The sequence below is a fragment of the Pteropus medius genome, unplaced genomic scaffold (assembly GCF_902729225.1).
Source record: "Pteropus medius unplaced genomic scaffold, Ma_sr-lr_union100, whole genome shotgun sequence".
NCBI lineage: Eukaryota > Metazoa > Chordata > Mammalia > Chiroptera > Pteropodidae > Pteropus > Pteropus medius.
In genome coordinates this window covers 1152574-1172557 of record NW_024342470.1, presented here as the reverse complement: position 1 = coordinate 1172557, position 19984 = coordinate 1152574, and the positions used below count along the sequence as shown (strand labels likewise).

Below are 19984 nucleotides of genomic sequence, written 5' to 3'. Positions count from 1 at the left end.
GAACTGACAGACTTTGCGGGGACTGTGTGAAGTACGAAGAGAAGCCTAGACTGAGAATTGGGAGACCTGGGTTTCAATCCTGGTGCAGCCACTAATTATCAGGGTTATCCACGGCAAATCCTTACTCCTTTGCAGACCTCAGTTCTCCCTTTGATCCAATAACAAGGCAACTTAGCTAACTGATCTCCAAGGGCCTCTCTAGTCTCCCTTCTACCTTTGTTCTTCTACCATGGATCCCTTGGAGGCTGCCAGTCTCAGGGGTTGCTTTGGGATGCCAGGTGCTGCCCAGAATGTGCAGCTTGGAAAGTGCTCTTGGTCTCCAGAGAGGGAGAGAGAACAGGAAATTCCTGGCTGTCTATAAGCCTCAAAGGGAACCCCTTTGCCAAGCTGGAATGGTTTCTGAACACCTCTTATCCTATTTCCAAACCTTCACCGCATTCAACAAGTCCTCTCCTACCCTGCTTGTTTTCAGATAATGGCCTGACCATATCCTTTGCCAGGAAGACTGAAGCAATGAGAATGAACCCCCTTGCTTTGCTGTTCCTACACCATTCCTTTTACACATGCCTGAACTCACTCCATTTCTTTTCCACTAAGCTGATCCCTACTGCTGGGTTCTTAATGTCTGTTCCTTAAGTCTGTTCCAGATCTGGGCTTTGCTTCAAAACTGGTCCCCTTGCTCCTATATGTTCCATCTTTCCATTTCTAATTTCTTCCCCCTAAATGTATAAACATACTCAAGCCTCTTCTTTATTTAGAAAATAACAAGAAGAAGGAAGGTTCTCCTTCCTGGGCCTTATGGCCTGTGAGCAGTTTGTTTCTGTCTTGAAGATGGGTGTCAAGAAAGCAGAGAGGAGGTAAATCAGGAATGTTGAGAAGGCATTTGGCTTGGGAATAAGAACACCACCAACATAGGTGAGAGCTGCTGGGGAGCAATTTATAAGTTCTGTGACAGTGAGACTGCAGGTAAGAGAAAAAGATTTGTTCTGAGTGTAGAATGACAAAAAATTGCATTAAATCAAGCAGTTACTAGTAACTGCTGGCATTTATTTGAGAAGTTTAGTATTATCATCAATGCATTTGTGTATGTAAAGCACTTAGAAGTGTGCCTATGAGCCGCTGCTATAACTACTATGAAAACAAATGACAATGGCGTAGAAGAGCATGTCATCTGGCTGCTCATTACACCTTCTGTTCCTGTCACCTTCCAATCTTCCAAATAACTCCTCATTTATTCAAGACTTTCACACCTGGTCACTCTCTTTTCTGTTGCATTTCTGTCTTAATACTTGGGAACTTCGACATGATGGCATAACGTAGTAATGTAGTTTTCTATTGTGGCCTCATCAGTTTTCTTGAGCAATCTTGCTAATATTATCTTTTCCCAGACTTCATTACTATTGATGTGTGGATCATCTCCACATTTGTTTCCGGCCCAAACATTTCTTCTGAGCCTCAGATCCACACATCCAACTGGATAGCTCTACATGGATATTTCATGGAACCTCAAATTCAGCTACTCAAAATCTGAACTTACTATCTTTCTCACAAACCTCATTCTTCTGTTCTCAAAATCCTGTTATGTGGGATCAATGTTTAACCATTCAAGCCAGAATTGGGGAGGAATCACCCCAGATTACTCTGCACCTCTTAGAAGTCATATCTCATCAGTCACCACCTCCCTAAGCTGCACCTTTTATCCATGAGTCCAGAGCTTCTCTGGTTCCAGAGAGTATAACTAGTAGTGAAGAGGGCAGGTCCTGGAGTAAGCACACCTGAGTTCAAATAATAGCTTCCAATTTATACTGCATAATTTTTGGCAAGTTACTTAAGCTTTCTGTTCCTTGGTTTTCTCATCTGCAAAATGGGTGTATAATATTGCTAACTTCTTTAAGTTGTTAGGAAAAACAATTATGATATATGAAAATCCTGGAACATAGTGTTCGATAAGTTTGTGATGTTGATATCAATGATGATGATGTCTGAGCGATGCCAGTAGGGGAAATCACCTGGCTGCAGTAATTGAACAAGATTTTGAGGATTATCAACTGATTCTTAACCAGACTTTCAACAAGTCCTTTATTCAGTCCCTTTATAAAGACTATCTCTGCCTTTAAAAGAACTCGGTACCTCCTATTCCAAAGACTTTATAGGTTCTGAGGGGCAAATTAGTTTGCTTCTTAGAGGCTTTCCTTCTGTAGACACTTCATTTTTTAGCTCTACATCTGCACTTTCCAATGTGGTAGACAATACTTACAAGTGGTTATGAAGCCACTGAAATGTGAATGACTAGTGCTACTCATATTGAACTGATTATATTTTGAGTATATCGGGTTAAATAAAATATATTTTTAATTTTACTTGTTTCTTTCCACTTTAATGTGGTTACTAGAAAATTTTAAATTACACATGACAAATTATATTTCTATTGGATAATATTGCATCTTACAGAAATCCTAAGAAAAGTAGGAAGAAAAATTAATAATGAAAATAGAAATTAATTTAATAACAATTAATGCCCATATAGCGAAAATACTAAAATAAAATAAATAAATTACATTTCTTGGCTGCTGTCATGTTTTTTTTCCATTCTCTTTAGTCTTGTAGTTGATACATTTTATCTCTTTAGTTTCATTTTCGTGAGGTGTCTGATGAAAACAAAGATGGGTGTATCATCTGCTTTGTTTAACTGGAAGTCATATCCAAGCTCTCACAATCTAGCTCCTGCTTGTATGTGTAGTATTATCACTTTATGTCCTGTCACCAACCTTATGGCCCACCCAAAATGAATTACTAATACTAGTTTTGGGAACACTAGGAAGCTTCAAGCTTTCATGCCTTTGCTTTCTTTGCATCCTTCCTCTGAAATACCCTTCTAACTCCTCCCACCCGTCTGCCTAGTAACTTACTCATTCTTCAGAAACTCACTCAGATCTTCAAAAACTCACACAAATTTCACCTACTATCAGGAACTTTTCCTGACTCCTCCTCCTTCCAGTTGAGCTGACTGTTCCACTGTCCAGAATATGTCCTGCATATTCTTGAGATAACCATTTACCCCATAAGGGAACCCATCTTACTCATCAGATACTGCAGTGCCACTTCAGGGTTTGAACTAAAAGAATGTTCATCAAATAAATGAATAAAGACAGTAAAGAAGAACTGTGGGGATACAGAGAAAGGAGAAGCTGGCTGAAAAAGTTTCACGGTGGTAGTATTTTTCAGTTGTTCTTCGGATGAGTTTTAACGGGTGGAGACTGCTTTGGAAATTTTCCATGCAGAGGGGACAGGACAAGGAAAGCTTCCCTGGAAGGAGGGAATATGCTGGGGAAGTAGATGCCAGGGACATGGGTGGAAACTGGAAGACTGAGTTCGTTGAGGTAATTGATGGTGTGGTCTGGGGTGCGTCGTGAGCGATGGTGGAGAGGGCACCAGTGTGGGTTATTTAGGTGGTTGAACGCACACGTGCAGGCGGGGAGGGAGAGGGAGGAGTTTCTAGTTTGTACTTAATGGGAGAGCACGGGTACTGTTTACAGTGAAACCTCGCGGGAGGAGCGGGCCAGTCCCGCACCGCGCAACGAGAGGTGCGGGTGCCTCGCGCGCTTGTCCCTCGCGCTCGCCGTCGGCGCAGCCCGAGGTTCGCCCGCAGGAGACCCCGGCGCTGCTCTTCCGGTTCCGGTTCGCGTCTGCACCTGCGGCGAAGGCGAGCGGTCATGGCGTACTCCACCGTCCAGAGGGTGGCCTTGGCCTCTGGGCTCGTCCTGGCTGTGTCGCTGCTGCTGCCTAAGGCCTTCCTGTCCCGCGGAAAGCGACAGGAGCCGCCACCAGCGCCCGAAGGTAAGCGCACGCCAGCTCCTGGCATCACCGCTATGAGTAGGGAGAACGCTGCTCGTGGGAGGGGTGACTACGGGAATCTTCAGTCCCCACTTACATATCTGCACAACGGGCTAGAGAAGACAGACTGGATAGTGTTTGGGAGGGGCCAAGCATCAAGCTTCCCTTGGCATCACCAGGGCGTCGGCTCAACTCCCCCAGCGCCAGATCTCTCCTGACGTTCAAGGGTCAGGCATGCGTGCACCCCTGCCTGAGCACTCTCTGGGTGGCCTACACACACCCATTATTCTCAGCCCCTTCCACTCACTGGCTGAACTCGTTCAGGTGCTTTGAATCAGGAGGGCTCCCACTTAGGGTACCTCTTTAGGATTTCTGTGTGTTTTCCGTTGCGCTTTTATATGAAATGAAACCAGTCGGATTTGGTATTGTTAACCTTAATTCGTTGTATAGTTTCAATTTGGTGTTGGATGTTCACTGTTTCAGGCTCTTTTTATGCCTTTCAAAATATATAGGCATACTTTGGAGATATTGAGGGTTAGGTTCCACCCTAATAAAACGAGTACTGCAGTTGTAATCTTTTGCTGGTGGAGGGTCTTACTTTCAGTTTTTTGTTTGTTTGTTTGTTTTTTAAATCAGCACCTGTGAAGCACAATAAAACAAAGCCGCAATAAAACGAGGTATGTTTGTAACTTGAAGATTTTAATCCAAACATCAATTATTGAGGTGAACAAATCACTACAGTCCCCTTAAGTATATATTTGTTAAGCCTTTGTCGTTGGCATGATGTATGTGGTGTTAAAAATCCACCCTATTGGTTGCATTCTGGGGCTTTTACGTGATGAACGAGTGTAAAGGAGGATGCCAGAAGTTGGAAGAGGGAACTAGACAATTCTCTACAGGTCATGAAGTTCTACTGTAACTGTCTGCCATATATTATCCCTAACATCCTTGAGACATGGTTTTATAGTCTCAAACACTTTCCTTATGTTCATCCTGTTGATTATTGGACAGCTCCTTTTAAACTGAAATCACTTCCCTCTAATTTGAGCCCACTGGCAGTGGTTCCATCCTCTTTCACATCATAGATTATAAATACCACAGGTGCAGAGAACTAAGCTCTAGAGTTTGAGGGCAGATTGAACCCAGAATTTTCTTAATAGAATTTACTTGATAATCTTTATGCTTGTAAAATAGCCTACCTGGAAGAAACTTCTGAAAAATCTTTACGTATTTGTTATTCTTTTATCTCTAAAATTTTACTTGTCTAATGATTTTGTCTGCCTTGAAGAAGAGTATATTCATGATCTTGATCAGTAAGGATTCTTCTAAAATAGTGTTTTACTGAACTGAATTCCCATTATGCTGAATTATCTTGAATAAGTTCTGTCGAATGTGAGTGAGAGACGCTCTTCTGAATGTTGTACAGAGCAGAGATCAGACATGGCTCTTTCCCTTGAGAACGCAAGTGCTGATATTCAGTGTTCTCAGAATCTTTGCACTTTTCTGTTCTCTTTATTCCTCAAGTGTTCTTCCTTCCCTCTGCTTTCTTATCATTCAAGTTTGCTCAAATGTAACTTCCTCAGAGAGACTTTCTCTAAGGACCCTAGCTAAAATAACTTCTATTCCCATCATTCCCTATTCCATCATGTTGTTTTATTTTCTTTATTGCAGGGATGACTATATGATGTAAAATTTTCTTATTCATTTTTCGTTACCTTCTAGAATGTAAGTTCCATGAGGGCAGGGACTTTGTGTTGTTTACTACTATTTCTTTAGCACCTGGCTAAAATGTCAGTAAATACTTTTAAATGAATGATTGAAGATTACGAAGCTACTATATTGTGAATTCTCATTTGGCATTAGTTACTGAAGTGTACACTTAGTAACTTATCTCGAATGATATATTCTGGTAAATGAAATTTGCTAACTAAAATCCCTGGTCTGGTATACTGCCATTTTAAAAACAGTGACTCTAACCATTTTGGGGTTACATACCCCTTTGAGAAACTGATGAAAGTTACTGATTTTCTCCCTAGGAAAAAAAGCACATACTTTTTCTATATACATTCAGAATTTGAGTATCAGTTCAGAGAATTCACAGAACCCAGAAACCCCCCTTTTGAAGAAAGGGAGAGAACTAATTATTTGAAAATTCTTAAAATTTGTGTCTTTGTAACTTCCATTTCTGCCCATTGGAGTATGTGAAACATGCACAGCCCCTTTTCCACATGACAGCCATTAAGATAGTCTTTTAGCAAATATTCATGACATACCCTTTCACATAGAATATGCACAGTGTACAGATACTGTGGATTCCAAGAAAAAAAAATGAGCCAAATTTATCTAAGGGACCTACAGCTTAGTTGAGGAAAACAGACAAATAAGTGCAAAAAGGTGTCATTTGTAAGTACTCAGGCCCTTGCAGGGAAAGGTGTAGACTCGTAGTAAGAATGGTCAGTTTTATTTGGGGCAAGAAAAGTGTCATAGAGGAGGAGAGTATGGTTTTTTTGTCCTAACAGCTTTTTTGAGATATAATGCACATCGCATACAGTTCACCCATTTAAAGCATAAAATTCAGTGGTTTTCAGTATATTTACAGTTGTGCAACCATCACCACAATCAATTTTAGAACATTTTATCATCCCCCTCCAAAAAAACCATACTCTTTAGCCATCACCCTCCAAGATCTCTCTAGGCAACCACTAATCTACTTTCTGCCTCTGTCGATTTTCCTATAGTGAGCATTTCACAGAAATAGAATAATACAGTATGTGACCTTTGATGACTGGCTTCTTTCACTTAGTATGTTTTCATGGTTCATCCATGTTGTAGCATGTATCAGTACTTCATTCCTTTTTATAGCTGAATAATATTCCATTGTATGGATATAACACATTTATCTACTCATCAGTTGATGGACATTCTTTTTTTTATATTTTTGATTATTATGAATAATGCTGCTATTAACTTTTTTTGTTTAGACATGCTTTCATTTCTCTTGAGTATATACATTTGGGAAATGTGAGCATTCTAGTGTGGCTGGAACTAATAGCGGAATGTCAGGGTCATATGATTGATTACTCTATATTTAACCTTTTGAGGAACTGCTTTTCCAAAGCAGCTGCACCATTTTACACTCCCACCAGCAGTGTATGAAGATTTTAATTTGTCCACATCTTGCCTATACTTGTTATTGTTTGTCTTTTTTATTATAGCTACCCTAGTGGTTTTATTTGCATTTCGCTGATGACTAATAACATTGAGCGTCTTCATGTGTTTAGTGGCTCTTTGTATATCTTTGGAGAAATGTCTATTCAAATCTTTTGCCCATTTTTAAATTGGGTTACTTTTTGTTGTTTTGCTCTTTATGTATTTTAGATACAAATCCATTATCAGAGTATGATTTGTAAATATTTTCTCCCATTCAGGGGATTGTCTTCATTTTCTCGAAGGTGTCCTTTTAAGGGAAAAAGTTTTTAATTTTGATGAAATCCAGTTTTTCTTTTACTGCATCTGCTTTTGGTGTCATATCTAAAAAGTCATTGCCAAATCTGAGGTCATGAATATTTATACCTGTTTTCAAGTTTTATAGTATTCATACTTACATTTAAGTCTTTAATTCATCTTGAGTTAATTTTTGTATACAGTGTTAGGTAGAAGTCCAGTTTCATGTGGATCTGCAGTTGTCTCAACATCATTTGTTGAAAAGACTATTCTTTTTACATTGAATTGTTTTGATACCCTTGTTGAAATTCAATTGAGTATAAGTGTGAGAGTTTATTTTTGGACCTTCAGTTCTGTTCCATTGATGCAAACACATACGTGTGTGTGTGTGTGTGTGTGTGTGTGTGTGATGCATTCTAGTACCACAGTCTTGATTATTTTAACTTTGTACTACATTTTGATATTATGAAGTGTGACTCCTCCAACTTTGTTCTTTTTCAAGATTGATTTCTGAGTTTTATGATCTAGAATTTCCATGTAAATTTTAGAATCAGCTTGTTAGTTCTGCAAAAACCAGCTGGGATTTTGATAGATTGTGCTGAATCTGTAGGTCAATTTGGGGAGTATTGTCATCTTAACAACACTAAGTCTTTCAGTCTGTGAACACAGTATTTTTTATTTAGGTCTTTAATTGGTTTCAAAGAAGTTTATGGTTTTTAGTTGACCAGTCTTATTTTGTTAAATATACCTCTAAGTATTTTATTATTTTTGATATTATAAATTGAATATTTTATTTTCAAATTGTTCATTGCTAGTGTATAGAAATACAGTTAATTTTGTATTAATATTGTATCCTGCAACTTTGCTGAATTGTTTATTAGCTCTGATATACTATCATGTCATCTTCAGGTATAGTTTTACTTCTTTCTTTCCAATCTGCATGTCTTTTATTTCTTTTTCTTGCCTAACTGCCCAGACTATAACCTTTAGTACAGTGTTGAATAGAATTAGTGAGAGTGAGCATCCTTGTCTTTTTCCTGATCTTAAGAAGAAAGCTTTCATACCATTAAGTATGATGTTAACTAGGTTTTTTTGTAGACGCCATTTATTAGATTGAGGAAGTTCCCTTCTATGCCTAGTTTGTTGAGTGCTTTTATGATGAAGGGATAGTGAATTATGTCAACTGCTTTTTTCTGTGTGTACTGGGATGATCATGGGGTTTTTGTCCTTCATTTTAGTCATATAATATATAATTGATTTTTGGTCATTAAACCAGCCTTGCATTCCTTGGTTAAATTGAGGTGGTAACTCTTAAAGCATTTTTTTTTTCTTAAAGCATTTTTAATCAGCCTCATTAAGAAGGACATTCCAAGCAGAGGGAACACAGAGGGGAAAAAAACCCACAGCTTTGAAATAGCTTTAGAATTGTTAAGTGTTGAGACCAGAGAAATTGGCAAGGGCCAAACTAAAGATTTTTTTCTGCCATATTTAAGGAGTTTAGATTTTATTCTAAAGGTAGAGGAGACCATTGTAAGTTTGTAAATAGAATAGAGAAGTCCAATCTGGTTTTAGAAAAGACATCCTGATAGCAGTATAGAGGTGTATTTTGAGGATTTCTTCAGGGGGAAGATGATTGCAGTAATCTAGCTGAGACATCATGAGCATCATTAAGCTAACGTCATTCGGCTTATCAGTTAGGATACTCCTGACAAGTGACAGAAAAGTTCAACTTGAACTCTCTTAAGACAGAGAATTTATTGTCTTGTATAAATGAAAAGACCTGGTATTAGAACTGGCCTCCTGTGTTGCTCGATCCAGAGACTCACAATCTCATCAAGACTCTAGCTCTGATTTTCCATGTCCTTTTCACTTCTGGGTTCCTTCTCAAGTTGGCTCTATCCTCTGACTGTTCTTTCAGAATAGCAACAATGATAACATCCTTCTTACTATACTCTACTGTCCAGAGAAAGAGTGTCTTTTCTTTTAAGGTCACTCTTCACTCTCACCTCACTCTTACTCCCCCTGCCCCATTCTTTCCCAATAGTTCCAGCTAATATGTCCACTCATATTAGTGGTTTGAATTAGGTTACTTGCAGTGCTGTCAATAGAAAGAATAGGCTGATTAACTACTCTGAAGTTAAGAGTGATTCCCAAAGGGAAATAAGGGTACTGGGAGAAGAGAAGTAAATGGAGCAGGGGAAACAATCAGCGTTGAGTAGGAAAACAATTTTAAGAGACATTTTAAATTAGAAGTGGAAGGTGAAGGAGGCATCTTGGATTATTCTCAGGTCATTGGTTTAGGTGAATAAATGGTGATTCCCCTCCCCAGAATAGGAATGGAGGAAAAGTACATTTAAGGGGAAAGATAGTTCAGGAATTTGAAGACTAGTATCATGTCCCTTTCTTCAGTCTTTTTTTTTCCCTATGTTGATATCTGCGTCCCTCATCCATTCCTCTTATGACATATATGACAGTTGGAAGTATCTCAACATGCTCTCTTAAAAGGCAAATAACAGCAAGTGTGAGCCAGTTAGTTCATGGAAGACCAGCCTGTTACCTCTCCCCATACTCTTTTAAAATTTTGTACTTAACGCATCCCGGAGATTGCTTTAGATTTTTGGTATTTTACTTGATGACCTTATTGTATATTAGAATCCTAAGAATTTTTTTTTACTATAATTGTATGTGCACTGATTTATTCAGGATTTTACAGAGCTCAAAAATTCATTTTTTCCAATATTTACTATCATAATTCTTGTCCTCTATGTTATATATGTATATACATATATGCATTTTATGTAACATGATTTTGTTATTTTAAATGTTATTTATTGTTTATAATTGTGATTAAATATTATATATACACCATATATATATCTCAAATTGTTACAAATTACAAAACATTACAATACCAATGCTTTAATTCAGTTATCTTTTTTCTTGTCCTAGAAGGTAAATACATATCCATCTTTTAAAGGGACCTATGGCGGTAGTAACAAAGAAAACCTTTAAAACACCAAAAGTAGTAATGATGTATTTTGCTTTACATCTTTATGTTTATATATATATATACACATACATCTAATTACGTAAACACTTTACATGCAACATAAATAACAATCTTGGGTATATTTTAGTTTCAATTCTTGATTTTATTGTACAAGCACATCACAAAAAAACATTGAAACTATTATGGAAGATTGCCCAGTTATTCTAAGTTGTTCAAAATAGAATCCTAAGATTTTAAAAATAGGTTATGTCTGTTTTGTACTGTTCAGTTGATATCTTGGACTAAATATAGTACTTTATAGTCTTCCCTGTTGCATTTTATCTGTTTAAATTTGATCAAGAATTCCAGCCTCTTGAAATTTTTTCAGAGCATTCTTTTTTCTATTCAGCTATATGCCATCCTTGGTTTAAAAAAACCCTTTTATTAAGGACATTTTCAAAGCTAAACAAAAGTAGAGAGAGTAATAAAATGAATCCACATTATCCTACTTCAACAACCATCATCTTTTGTCATGGGTGTCTCCACCTACTTTTTTCCCCATACAGTTCATTATTTTGAAGGAGGTCCTAGACATTGGATCATTTTATCCTTAAATACTTCAGTGTACAGCTCTAAAAAATAAGAATTCTTCTTAAAACATAACCACAGTACCATTATCACACATTAAAATATCAGTAATTTTTTAATATCATTAAATATCCAGTCAGTGTTCAGATTTCAGTGCCTCATGATTTTTTTTCATAATTTCACCCATGATTATGATCAGCATAGCTTCTTGATAGATCATTCAAATTATTATTTTTTAAATTTATCAATCATTTGAAACTCCTCTTAGGATTGTACCAGCCTGTTTACTGGAACCTTTTGTGTACAGTCATTCAACCAGTTGGTCACTTGATTGCTTCACTCCATCTTATTCTGTCTTAGACTGTGGTCTGCCTGCTTTCTTCCTTTCCTCTTGTCTGTTTTCAACACAACAGCTGTATTGATCCTGTTAAAGCCTAAGTTTCTCCTCTCAACAAAACCCACCAGTGGCTTCTGGCTTACTCAGATGAAAAGACAAAGTCTGTACATGACCCAAAAGACCCTACTTAATCCGCTTCCCAATTTCCTTCTATTTTTCTTGCTTTCTAACTTTACTTTGATCACAGTGGCCGCTTCCTTGCTGTTCCTTGAACATTCCAGGCATACTCCCACCTCAGGGTCTTTGCATTTGCTGTTTCCTCTGCTCGAAATGGTTTTCAAATATCCCTGTACCTTTCCTTCATCTTCTTTAGGTTTTCACTTTAATGACATCTCTTGAACCTTCTCTGGCCACTTCAGCTAAAATCTTAACTTCCCCACAACACATCCTATCCCCTTTGCTTGTTTTATTTTTTGTCCTTGGTATTATTATTTTCTCACTTATAAAGAAAGTTCCATGACAGCAGGGATTTTTGTTTTGTTGACTGTATTTCCAGTTTTAGACCAAGCCTGCACAAAGTAGACAATAAATATTTATTATCGAATGTAAGAATGAGCAAATTGAGTGAATTAATGAATGCTGGCTCTAGGGATTATGGCTTCCTCTATTAGCATTTGTAAGCCATCATATTATTCTTTATGGTTACATAAATTATGGTATATACACATATAGACAGTTATGAATCCAGTAAATTATATTCACGAATTGTTTTAAATGATACGGTAAAATTATATGCTATATGTGAAAAGTGAAGATGCTCTCACTGTATATTTACTAGAAAGAAATAGGTCAGCATTTTAACAGTGGTTATTTCTGGATGAATTATGGGTGGTTGTTATTCTTTACACTTTTCTGTGCTTTCTCAATTTCCCATAGGTATGCATTTCTTTTATAATGAAAAAAATACTATTTCTTCCCATCTCCATTCCATAAAAAAAAAAAAAAGGAAGAATTCTTTTTAGAATCTAGCGTAATGGCTAATACTCACTTCCCTGTAGTTGAAAAGTCCACCATCTACGTTCTACTTTTTGCAAACTGGAACAATAGTTATCTCTCTGTTCTTTCAAGATTTCTCTTTTAAGCTACATAATTTCTTAAAATTTTCTTTGGTTCAGTGACCCTTTTTGCAAATGTTCCCAATCTTTTTGGTAGAAATTATTTAGTGAATAGACTTGAATTTATCCTCTTCATCCATCTGGGACTTTATATTTTTCCTTAGGAATGTTAATTCTCTTCCATTTAACCTCAAATTTATTCCCTTTGATAGAGAATATGGAAGCAAAATACAGGCTGAGAAATTCTGCTTGCTCAGCATAACATTTTATCAGGCAAATTGCTTTTTTGCTCTAAAAATACCCCTTTTTCTTTTGCTGTCCTTTTTGTAAATCCTAATTTATTTTGGACCGTGGCCTCCTGGTGTGGTTCTTCCAAGTCTTGCCATTCTTTTGTGCAGATTGCTTATGTGTCTTTTTCTTCATATTTCCTCTGTTCTTTTAGAAGAGCTTCCTGTATATCTACGTTTTTTCCTCTGCCTATCCTACTTGAGAATTTTTGAAATGCCCAAAAAATGCATTTTAAGAGCATTCTTCTTAGAGGTGGTCTCATGCCGTGGAATTGTTTGTCCGTTTTCAGAACTTCTTAATTCTGCCTTCCTAGCGACTGTAACACACACCCCCTACTTTGTTGCCACAAATACTAAGTTGGTCTCTTAGCCCAAAACTGAAATGATCTTTTTCCTGTGGCTCTCCTTTCATTTCACCAACCATTTTCTTCTTTGCCCAACTGCTACTAGCAGTTGCCCTCCTTTCACCTTATGTGTCTGTGGACCATGAAAATGTCAGCACAGTAGGTCAGTAACTTGTTAGTAGTCAGATGACTGAGACTGAGCAGGTGCCAGGATAGTTGAAGCCGTCCAAGATGATAGAATGATGCTTTTGTGCTAGAGTTGGCTTCAAAGGGGTCCTATGCACCACCTCCACTTGGCTGGGCCTGTGGCATCTCTCCTGCTCACCCTGCTTGCCCATGTTTTCCAGTAAGTGTCTCACTTTAAATTCTTATAAATAAGGTTCCCATCCAGCCCATTCCCAGCAGCCCTGCTTCTTTGGAATAGCTCAGACTCTTTTGTTCTCTCTATGTTCTCCTCAAGTAAATCATGCCCACTGATTTGGGAGCTCTCTGAGAGGTGAAAATATATATATGTACACATACATCTGTGTGTAAACATATATAACACAATACACATATATACTTAATTCTTTGTTATCTTAAAATAGCTCTTTATATTTTAGTATGTAAGTGCCTGAGGACAAATGGGTTATTTTGGTCCCTTATTGTTTTCTTTTCTCCTAATGAAACATTAGCTGTCTACTCTGAAAGAATGTTCAGCGAAGAGAGGAGACAATTTGAGATCCTGTGAATGCATGTAAATGAGGCACTTTTTCAAGTTCAGAAACATATAGGTGAGTGGGCGTGGAGCAGTGTGATATGTGTGGAACACCTTGATCAGTCACTCTGATTGCCCTTTTCTATTCTCAAAACTGAAATACTCAGAATAACAAAGTGAAAAACTTTTTCGTCCTGAGAGTGACTGGGCTGAGTCTTGAGATTCCAGTAAAGGCCATCAAGCACAATATAAGTCATCTAAATCAGTTCGACAAAGTGTACGGCACGCAAGACCCAGAGCACGCCCTGTAGGGTCCCAAGCATAAAGAAAACACAAGAAGTTCTTAGTTTGTCTTCTAGCCGCAGAGCACTAGGAATACTCCTATAGTTGAATGTTAGGTGTATTACTTGGAGCAAGGGAAAATGCACATCATAGGGAAGCATGTGGTATCTCAGTAAGAGTGTTTGAAAAGCCTTATTATTGGATTTGGGCTTGTGTTAGGTGATTCTGAGGAAGGCTTAAAGATCTGAGGCTTTGTGAAGCTGTCAGGAAGTGAGGAAAACTATGATAGGGTATCTTAATAGAGTTTATCTAAAATGAGAGCAGACTAAAGAAGGCTAAAGCTGTAATTGGTGAAGAAGCAGCAGTCACTCATTATATAGGAATGGGGGCTATTTGATGTTATTTGGCTGGGACAGTGTTCATGTTTTGTCTGTGTTCAGGCAGATTACAGAGTATTTTTTTTTTTGTCTTGATCCATCGTGGTCACAGAATGGCCTTGTCTGATTTGATGTCCTGAAATTGCTTATGTTTAACAGGAGAACACCAAGACCTAACTGTGAGTGCCAGACCGGCTCATAGCAACACCAAGGCCCAGCCGATAGGACCAGGTCAGCTTCTGGATCTCAGAGTCTGCTTTTCTTGTTCTCAGATATGATCTGTAGGTTTCAGTCAGCACTAAATAAAATTGGGTAGAAATGGTGCTTAATGGAAGATGTTACCTATTTCTGTTTCCCAGTCCATTCAGGTAGAGGCTATATGACACAAATATAACTTTTTATTAAAGCCAGGTGTGGTAAGTGCAATTAAAAAGGTTCAAGGAATGTGTTCTAAGGACGTGGGGTGACATGAGAAAATGCTTTGGAACGAGGCCAATATTTGGCCTGGGCCTTGAAGGATAGGTTGGATTTAGATATGTGGAATTAGAGAGAAAAGCAAAACCATTGGCATACAAAGGCGTGGAGGCAAGAAATCACAGGGCAGACTCAAACATGGTGAGAAGTCTAGTTAGGCTGAATCAAGAGTATGGAATGGGAAGGAATTGTGAAAAGGTACTTTGGAACTTGATTATGGAATTCAGTTGTTTAGGAATTCTTTTTGTAGGGAGGGAAAATCAATTTGTTAAATACTTACTGTGTCTGCTAGGTACTTTGTGTATGTTATACTGTAACCTGTAACAATCCTGGGAAGTTGATATCATTTTACTCATTTTACAGATAATGAAAATGAGCTCAAGAAAGATATATTTAACCTCCACTTAAATAGTTGGAGGCACAGCCAGCATCTTAGCTAATAACTGACCGAAAAGATGGCACTCATTTAACTTCACTTTGCTGCCTCCTGTTTAACATAGCCTCCTGTCATCAGTGGGAACCACTGAAAGCTTTTAATCAGAGAAATGACAAGACCAGTTAGAATAAGATTAGTCTGGTAACAAAACAGTAATAGTTAACAGGTGTAGGGTATATGGACTAGGCCCTAGCTAAGCAACTTAGACATATAAATATCTCTTTTAGTAATATGTAGAATAAATTGGAGCACAGAGGTTGGTAAATGATAAAGAAAGATCTCGTTAAATTAGTGGAAAATATCAAAGCAGTGGTCAGCAAAGTGGAATTGGATAGGAGGGGAATGTTATAAGAAGGGGCCCTTGGAGGAGACTAGCGAGGAAGAAACAGCTGTTGTCCCAGCCTCTACTTTAAGTAATGCTGAATTTATATGGCCTCCAGAACTTCCTCAGTATTTAAGGAGAGGTTTACATGTCTTAAGGAACTAGACATTAAGATCTTTCTTGAACTATGTAATCAGAAATATAAACACATCCAGTTTTTTTATTTATTTTCCCTAAGAATGAAATGCTGCAAATGGTTAAATGCTGCTTTTAGGAAGCTCTTTTGTTAACAGTGCTGGAGGGTTTTTTTTAGCAATAGGGATGGTTATTAACAATAGAAAGTAGAGCTTCACTCTGTAAAATCCATTGTTTTTAGTCAAGCTTGAAAGATATGCTAAGTGAAATATTAATAATTAAATGAACCTAAATATGGGAATAGTTTTCAATAAACAATTAGGATTAAGTCAAGTCCCATTTTAGGGATTACATAGGTACATATAGAGATAGTGAAAACAGCTGTTTTCTATTTTGGAACTCTACAGTTTTAATGTTCTAATATCTTTAATGTTCTGATCCCTTTAGTTGTTTTTTTAGCATATTTTTTAAAAACCACAAATCCTGTTTGTAATGTAGCTATAAAGCAGAATGTTTATAATAGTGAAAAAATGGAAAATAACCTAAGTGTTCATCAGCTGGAGACTGGGTAAATAAATTGCAATATGGATAACTAGAAGATGCTGTATAGTAGTTGGAGTGAATGAACTAGAGCTAATGTATCAACATGGTACATTTCTAGACCAAAATATTGATACCTACCCAGAAAAAAAGTACAAAAGGGAAGTTGCAGAAGCATGAGTGCAGTATGATACCATAATATAAAATTTTTTTTTAAATTGTGGTAAAATATACAAAACATAAAATTTATCATTTAGACCATTAGGTATAAAGTTCAGTGACATTAATTACATCAACATTGTTATCCAACCATCACTACTATCCATTCATAATATAAATACTCAAGATAATATTGTATATTGTTTGCAGATATATACTTAAGTACTAAAGTCTAAAAGCAAACCTCTAATAATCACCAAATTTAGAGTTGTGGCTATCTCAGAGAAGATGGTATGAAGAATATACAGGGGTTCCAGTTACATCTACTTGGTAAGTAGGTACACAAGTGCTCATATATTATCATCTATACTTTTTTATAAACTTGGAGGATTTCATTAAGTTTTTTTAAAATCAACTAGACATTTCTTAATGTTTTGTAGTCATAGACTTTTTAAACATTCCTGGCTGTTCAGTTCTTAGAAACATGGTGATGTCAAGATCCAAGAAGTGAGGTTGCTCCCTGTCAAGGACAGTTACTTTACAAAAAGAAAAATCTTCCACATTCAGCATCCTGACCCCAGCCTGCCATCCCAAGTATACCCTTGGTCACAGATGGCGGAGGTTATAGGTCTCAAGCCTAAAGTTCTGAGAGAATGACTGTATGAACAAAAGAAATACAGGAGGAGAACAGGTTTTGGAAGGTAAAATGAACATTTTTATGTTTGTGATGATAGACATATAAAATGATCTATGTATACTAATGAGGTTTAGAGATAAGAAATGAGAGCTAGAGGGAAGGGTCAGAATTAGAGCTATACATTTTGGGAATTATATTGGATGCCTTGAAAATGTATGAGTTTGCCAAAGGAAAAAGGATAAAGAAAGAACAGAGGATGAGACAATCTTGAGGAGAGAGGATTAAGAAAGAACCTCAGTACAAGAGTCTGAGAAGTAGGTTGAAGGACCAGTCAGTGGAGGAAAAAAGAGCTCGGTAGAGTGGTGTGACATAGTTTGACAAGGATTTATTCAGATTAATGCAGTATTTATTGAATGAATAGTAGGTGGTATTCACTTTCTTGTGTTACAGAGGTGTCATAAGAGTGAATTTCCATAAGAGGAAAAAGTCTTTGGATTTGATGGTTAAGGCACGGTTACCATGTTATAACTATATTTGTCTGTAAACTCTTTAAAGACGGGAACTCTGTTTCATTTATCATTTTAATCTCAGTGTCTGGCACAGTGCCTGGCACAATAAATGTTCAGTAAATACGTGAACTATTACACCAAATATAAAATGCTTAGATTTCTCCTAGTATATAAAACCTATTTTTACCACGTAGCCTATCTGTTCCACTACACTCCAGTTCCTTCTCTTACCTTTGAAAATAATACTCTCTACTTTTTCAGCTCCTCTTTGATTCCAGTCCACAATCTCTTTATCAATCATGTTTTTCTGCTTCTTGATACATAATTTAGTCAGTGTTGCTTTTTGAAATCCTTTATTTTCATTTCTTCCTTATTCCCATTACTCACTCATTAACTCAAGACAGTTCTAACAGAGCTGTATAGGGTTGGCATGAGCTTCCCAGGGGGAAGTACTGAGTTTCCTGTTTGATGGGATTCAGCAAAGTCAGGATCACCATTTAAGAGAGGTGACGATATTGAACACCAGTGATTAGACTAGATAACTTTAAAAAAACAGCTTTATTGAGGTATAATTCACATACCATGTAATTTACCTATTTAAAGTGTACAATTGGTGATTTTCAATATAGTCACAGAGTTATGCAACCGTCACCACAATCAATTTCAGAAAATTTTATCTCTCCCACCACAAAAAAAAAAACCCCATACACGTTAGTAGTCACTCTTTTTTTTCCTACCCACCCTAACCCTGAAACCACTAATCTCTTTCTCTATAGATTTGCCTGTTCTGGACATTTCATCTTAATGAAATCATATAATATGTGGTCTTGCATGACTGCCTTTTTTTTTGCATAGCATAATGTTTTCAAAATTCATCCATATTGTACCAGTACTTCATTCCTTTTTATGGCCAAAATCATATTCCACTGTATGGATATACCATTTTCGTTTATCCATTTGTTAGTTGATGGACATATGGCTATTGTGAATAATGCCTCTGTGAACATTTTTATACAAGGTTTTGTGAGAGCATATTCTCTGGTATATGTATATACCTGAGAGTAGAATTGCTGGGTCATATGGAAACTTTGTTTACCCTTTTAAGGAACTGCTAGACTGTTTTTCAAAGCAATTGTGCTATTTTACATTCCCATCAGAATCTGAGAGTTCCATTTTCTCCACATCCTCACCAACACTTATTATCTTTTTGATCACAGCATCCTAGTAGATGTAAAGTGGTATCTCATTGTGGGTTTAATTTGCATTTCCTTGAAGGCTACTAGTGTTGAACATTTTTTCATTTGTGTGTTGGCCATTTACATATTTTGGAGAAATGTTTATTAAGAGCCTTTGATTATTTTAAATTGGGTTATTTTTATTGTTGAATGGTAAGAGTTCTTTTATACTTTGGATATTAGACCCTTATATATGATTTGCATATATTTTCTCCCTTTCAGTGGTTTGTTTTCACTTTCTTGATGATGTCTTTTATAGCACAAAAGTTTTTAGAAATTGACGAAATCCAATTTACCTATTTTTTTCTTTGGTTGCTTCTGTTTTTGGTGTCATATCTAAGAAACCATTGCCTAATCCAAGGTAGTGAAGATTTATGCTTGATTTCTTCTAAGAGTTTTATAGTTTTAGTTCTTATATTTAAGCCTTTAATTCATTTTGAGTTAATTTTTAAATTTAATATGGTGGAGTTCGGCATCCAACTTCATCCTTTTGCATGTGGATATCATTTGTTGAAAGACTGGATGACTTTTAAGGCGCCTTCTGACTGAAGATTTTGTGATGCCTTGTAGTACATTTGTTATTGTCTAAACAGGTAAATAGGGTTTCATATGATGGCTGTCTTTTTCTCAAGAATACATTGCATCTAAAAACAGGAATTGCCATTAGTTTTTATCAGTTTTCTCAGTTGCTTTCAAGTCTGTCCTCCTTTGACCTTTATGATACTGATTTGTTTCTGGTCCTCTGACCATCTGTTTTCTTTCTCTCTTTGCATAGAAGTACACATATCCCTCCAGCCTTTTTGGTAGTAGAACCATTCACTTACTTATTTTAATCAGCTTTGTCACTTAGGTAGCATAGAGTCTCTTCTCAAGCCCAGCTATAATCTAATAACAATTTCTTCTGAATGTGCCACCAACACCTGGAATTTAGCATGTGAAAAATGTGTCTTCAGTCTTCCCAGCAGAAGCTCTCCCAGTTTCTTCATTGTCTTCTCTTAGTATCTTAATCTCCTGACCTTAGAGTTATCTGACCTTCTCCCCTATTAGTCCTATGTTCTGTTCTGTAGTAAATGCTGCTGATCATTACTTACATGGTAAGAACCTTTGAACCTATCCTTTCTTCTTTATACTATAGCCAGCACCTCAGGCCCTTGCACCTCAGAACTGAATTACTGCCTTCTTGCTGATTTACCACACCCTGATTTCTCTCCATATTAGACAGTACCTATAGTCAATTGCTAGA

At 37.0% G+C, this 19984-nt stretch overlaps 1 protein-coding gene across 6 annotated transcripts in view; it reads left to right on the top strand.

Moving 5' to 3' along the window:
• Positions 1-3183: 3183 nt before the first annotated feature.
• RIC3 (RIC3 acetylcholine receptor chaperone) overlaps positions 3184-19984 on the top strand; it is a 41930-nt gene continuing 25129 nt past the window's right edge. For 3 of the 6 annotated variants that reach the window (XM_039863499.1, XM_039863498.1, XM_039863496.1), the window contains exon 1: positions 3184-3837. In XM_039863499.1, the coding sequence (XP_039719433.1) occupies positions 3714-3837 (124 nt within the window). In that variant the 5' untranslated portion in view covers positions 3184-3713. Of the gene's footprint in view, positions 3838-13612; positions 13712-14453; positions 14526-16570; positions 16691-19984 lie in introns of all 6 variants that reach the window. The other 3 variants (XM_039863501.1, XM_039863500.1, XM_039863497.1) reach the window with 3 other exon arrangements.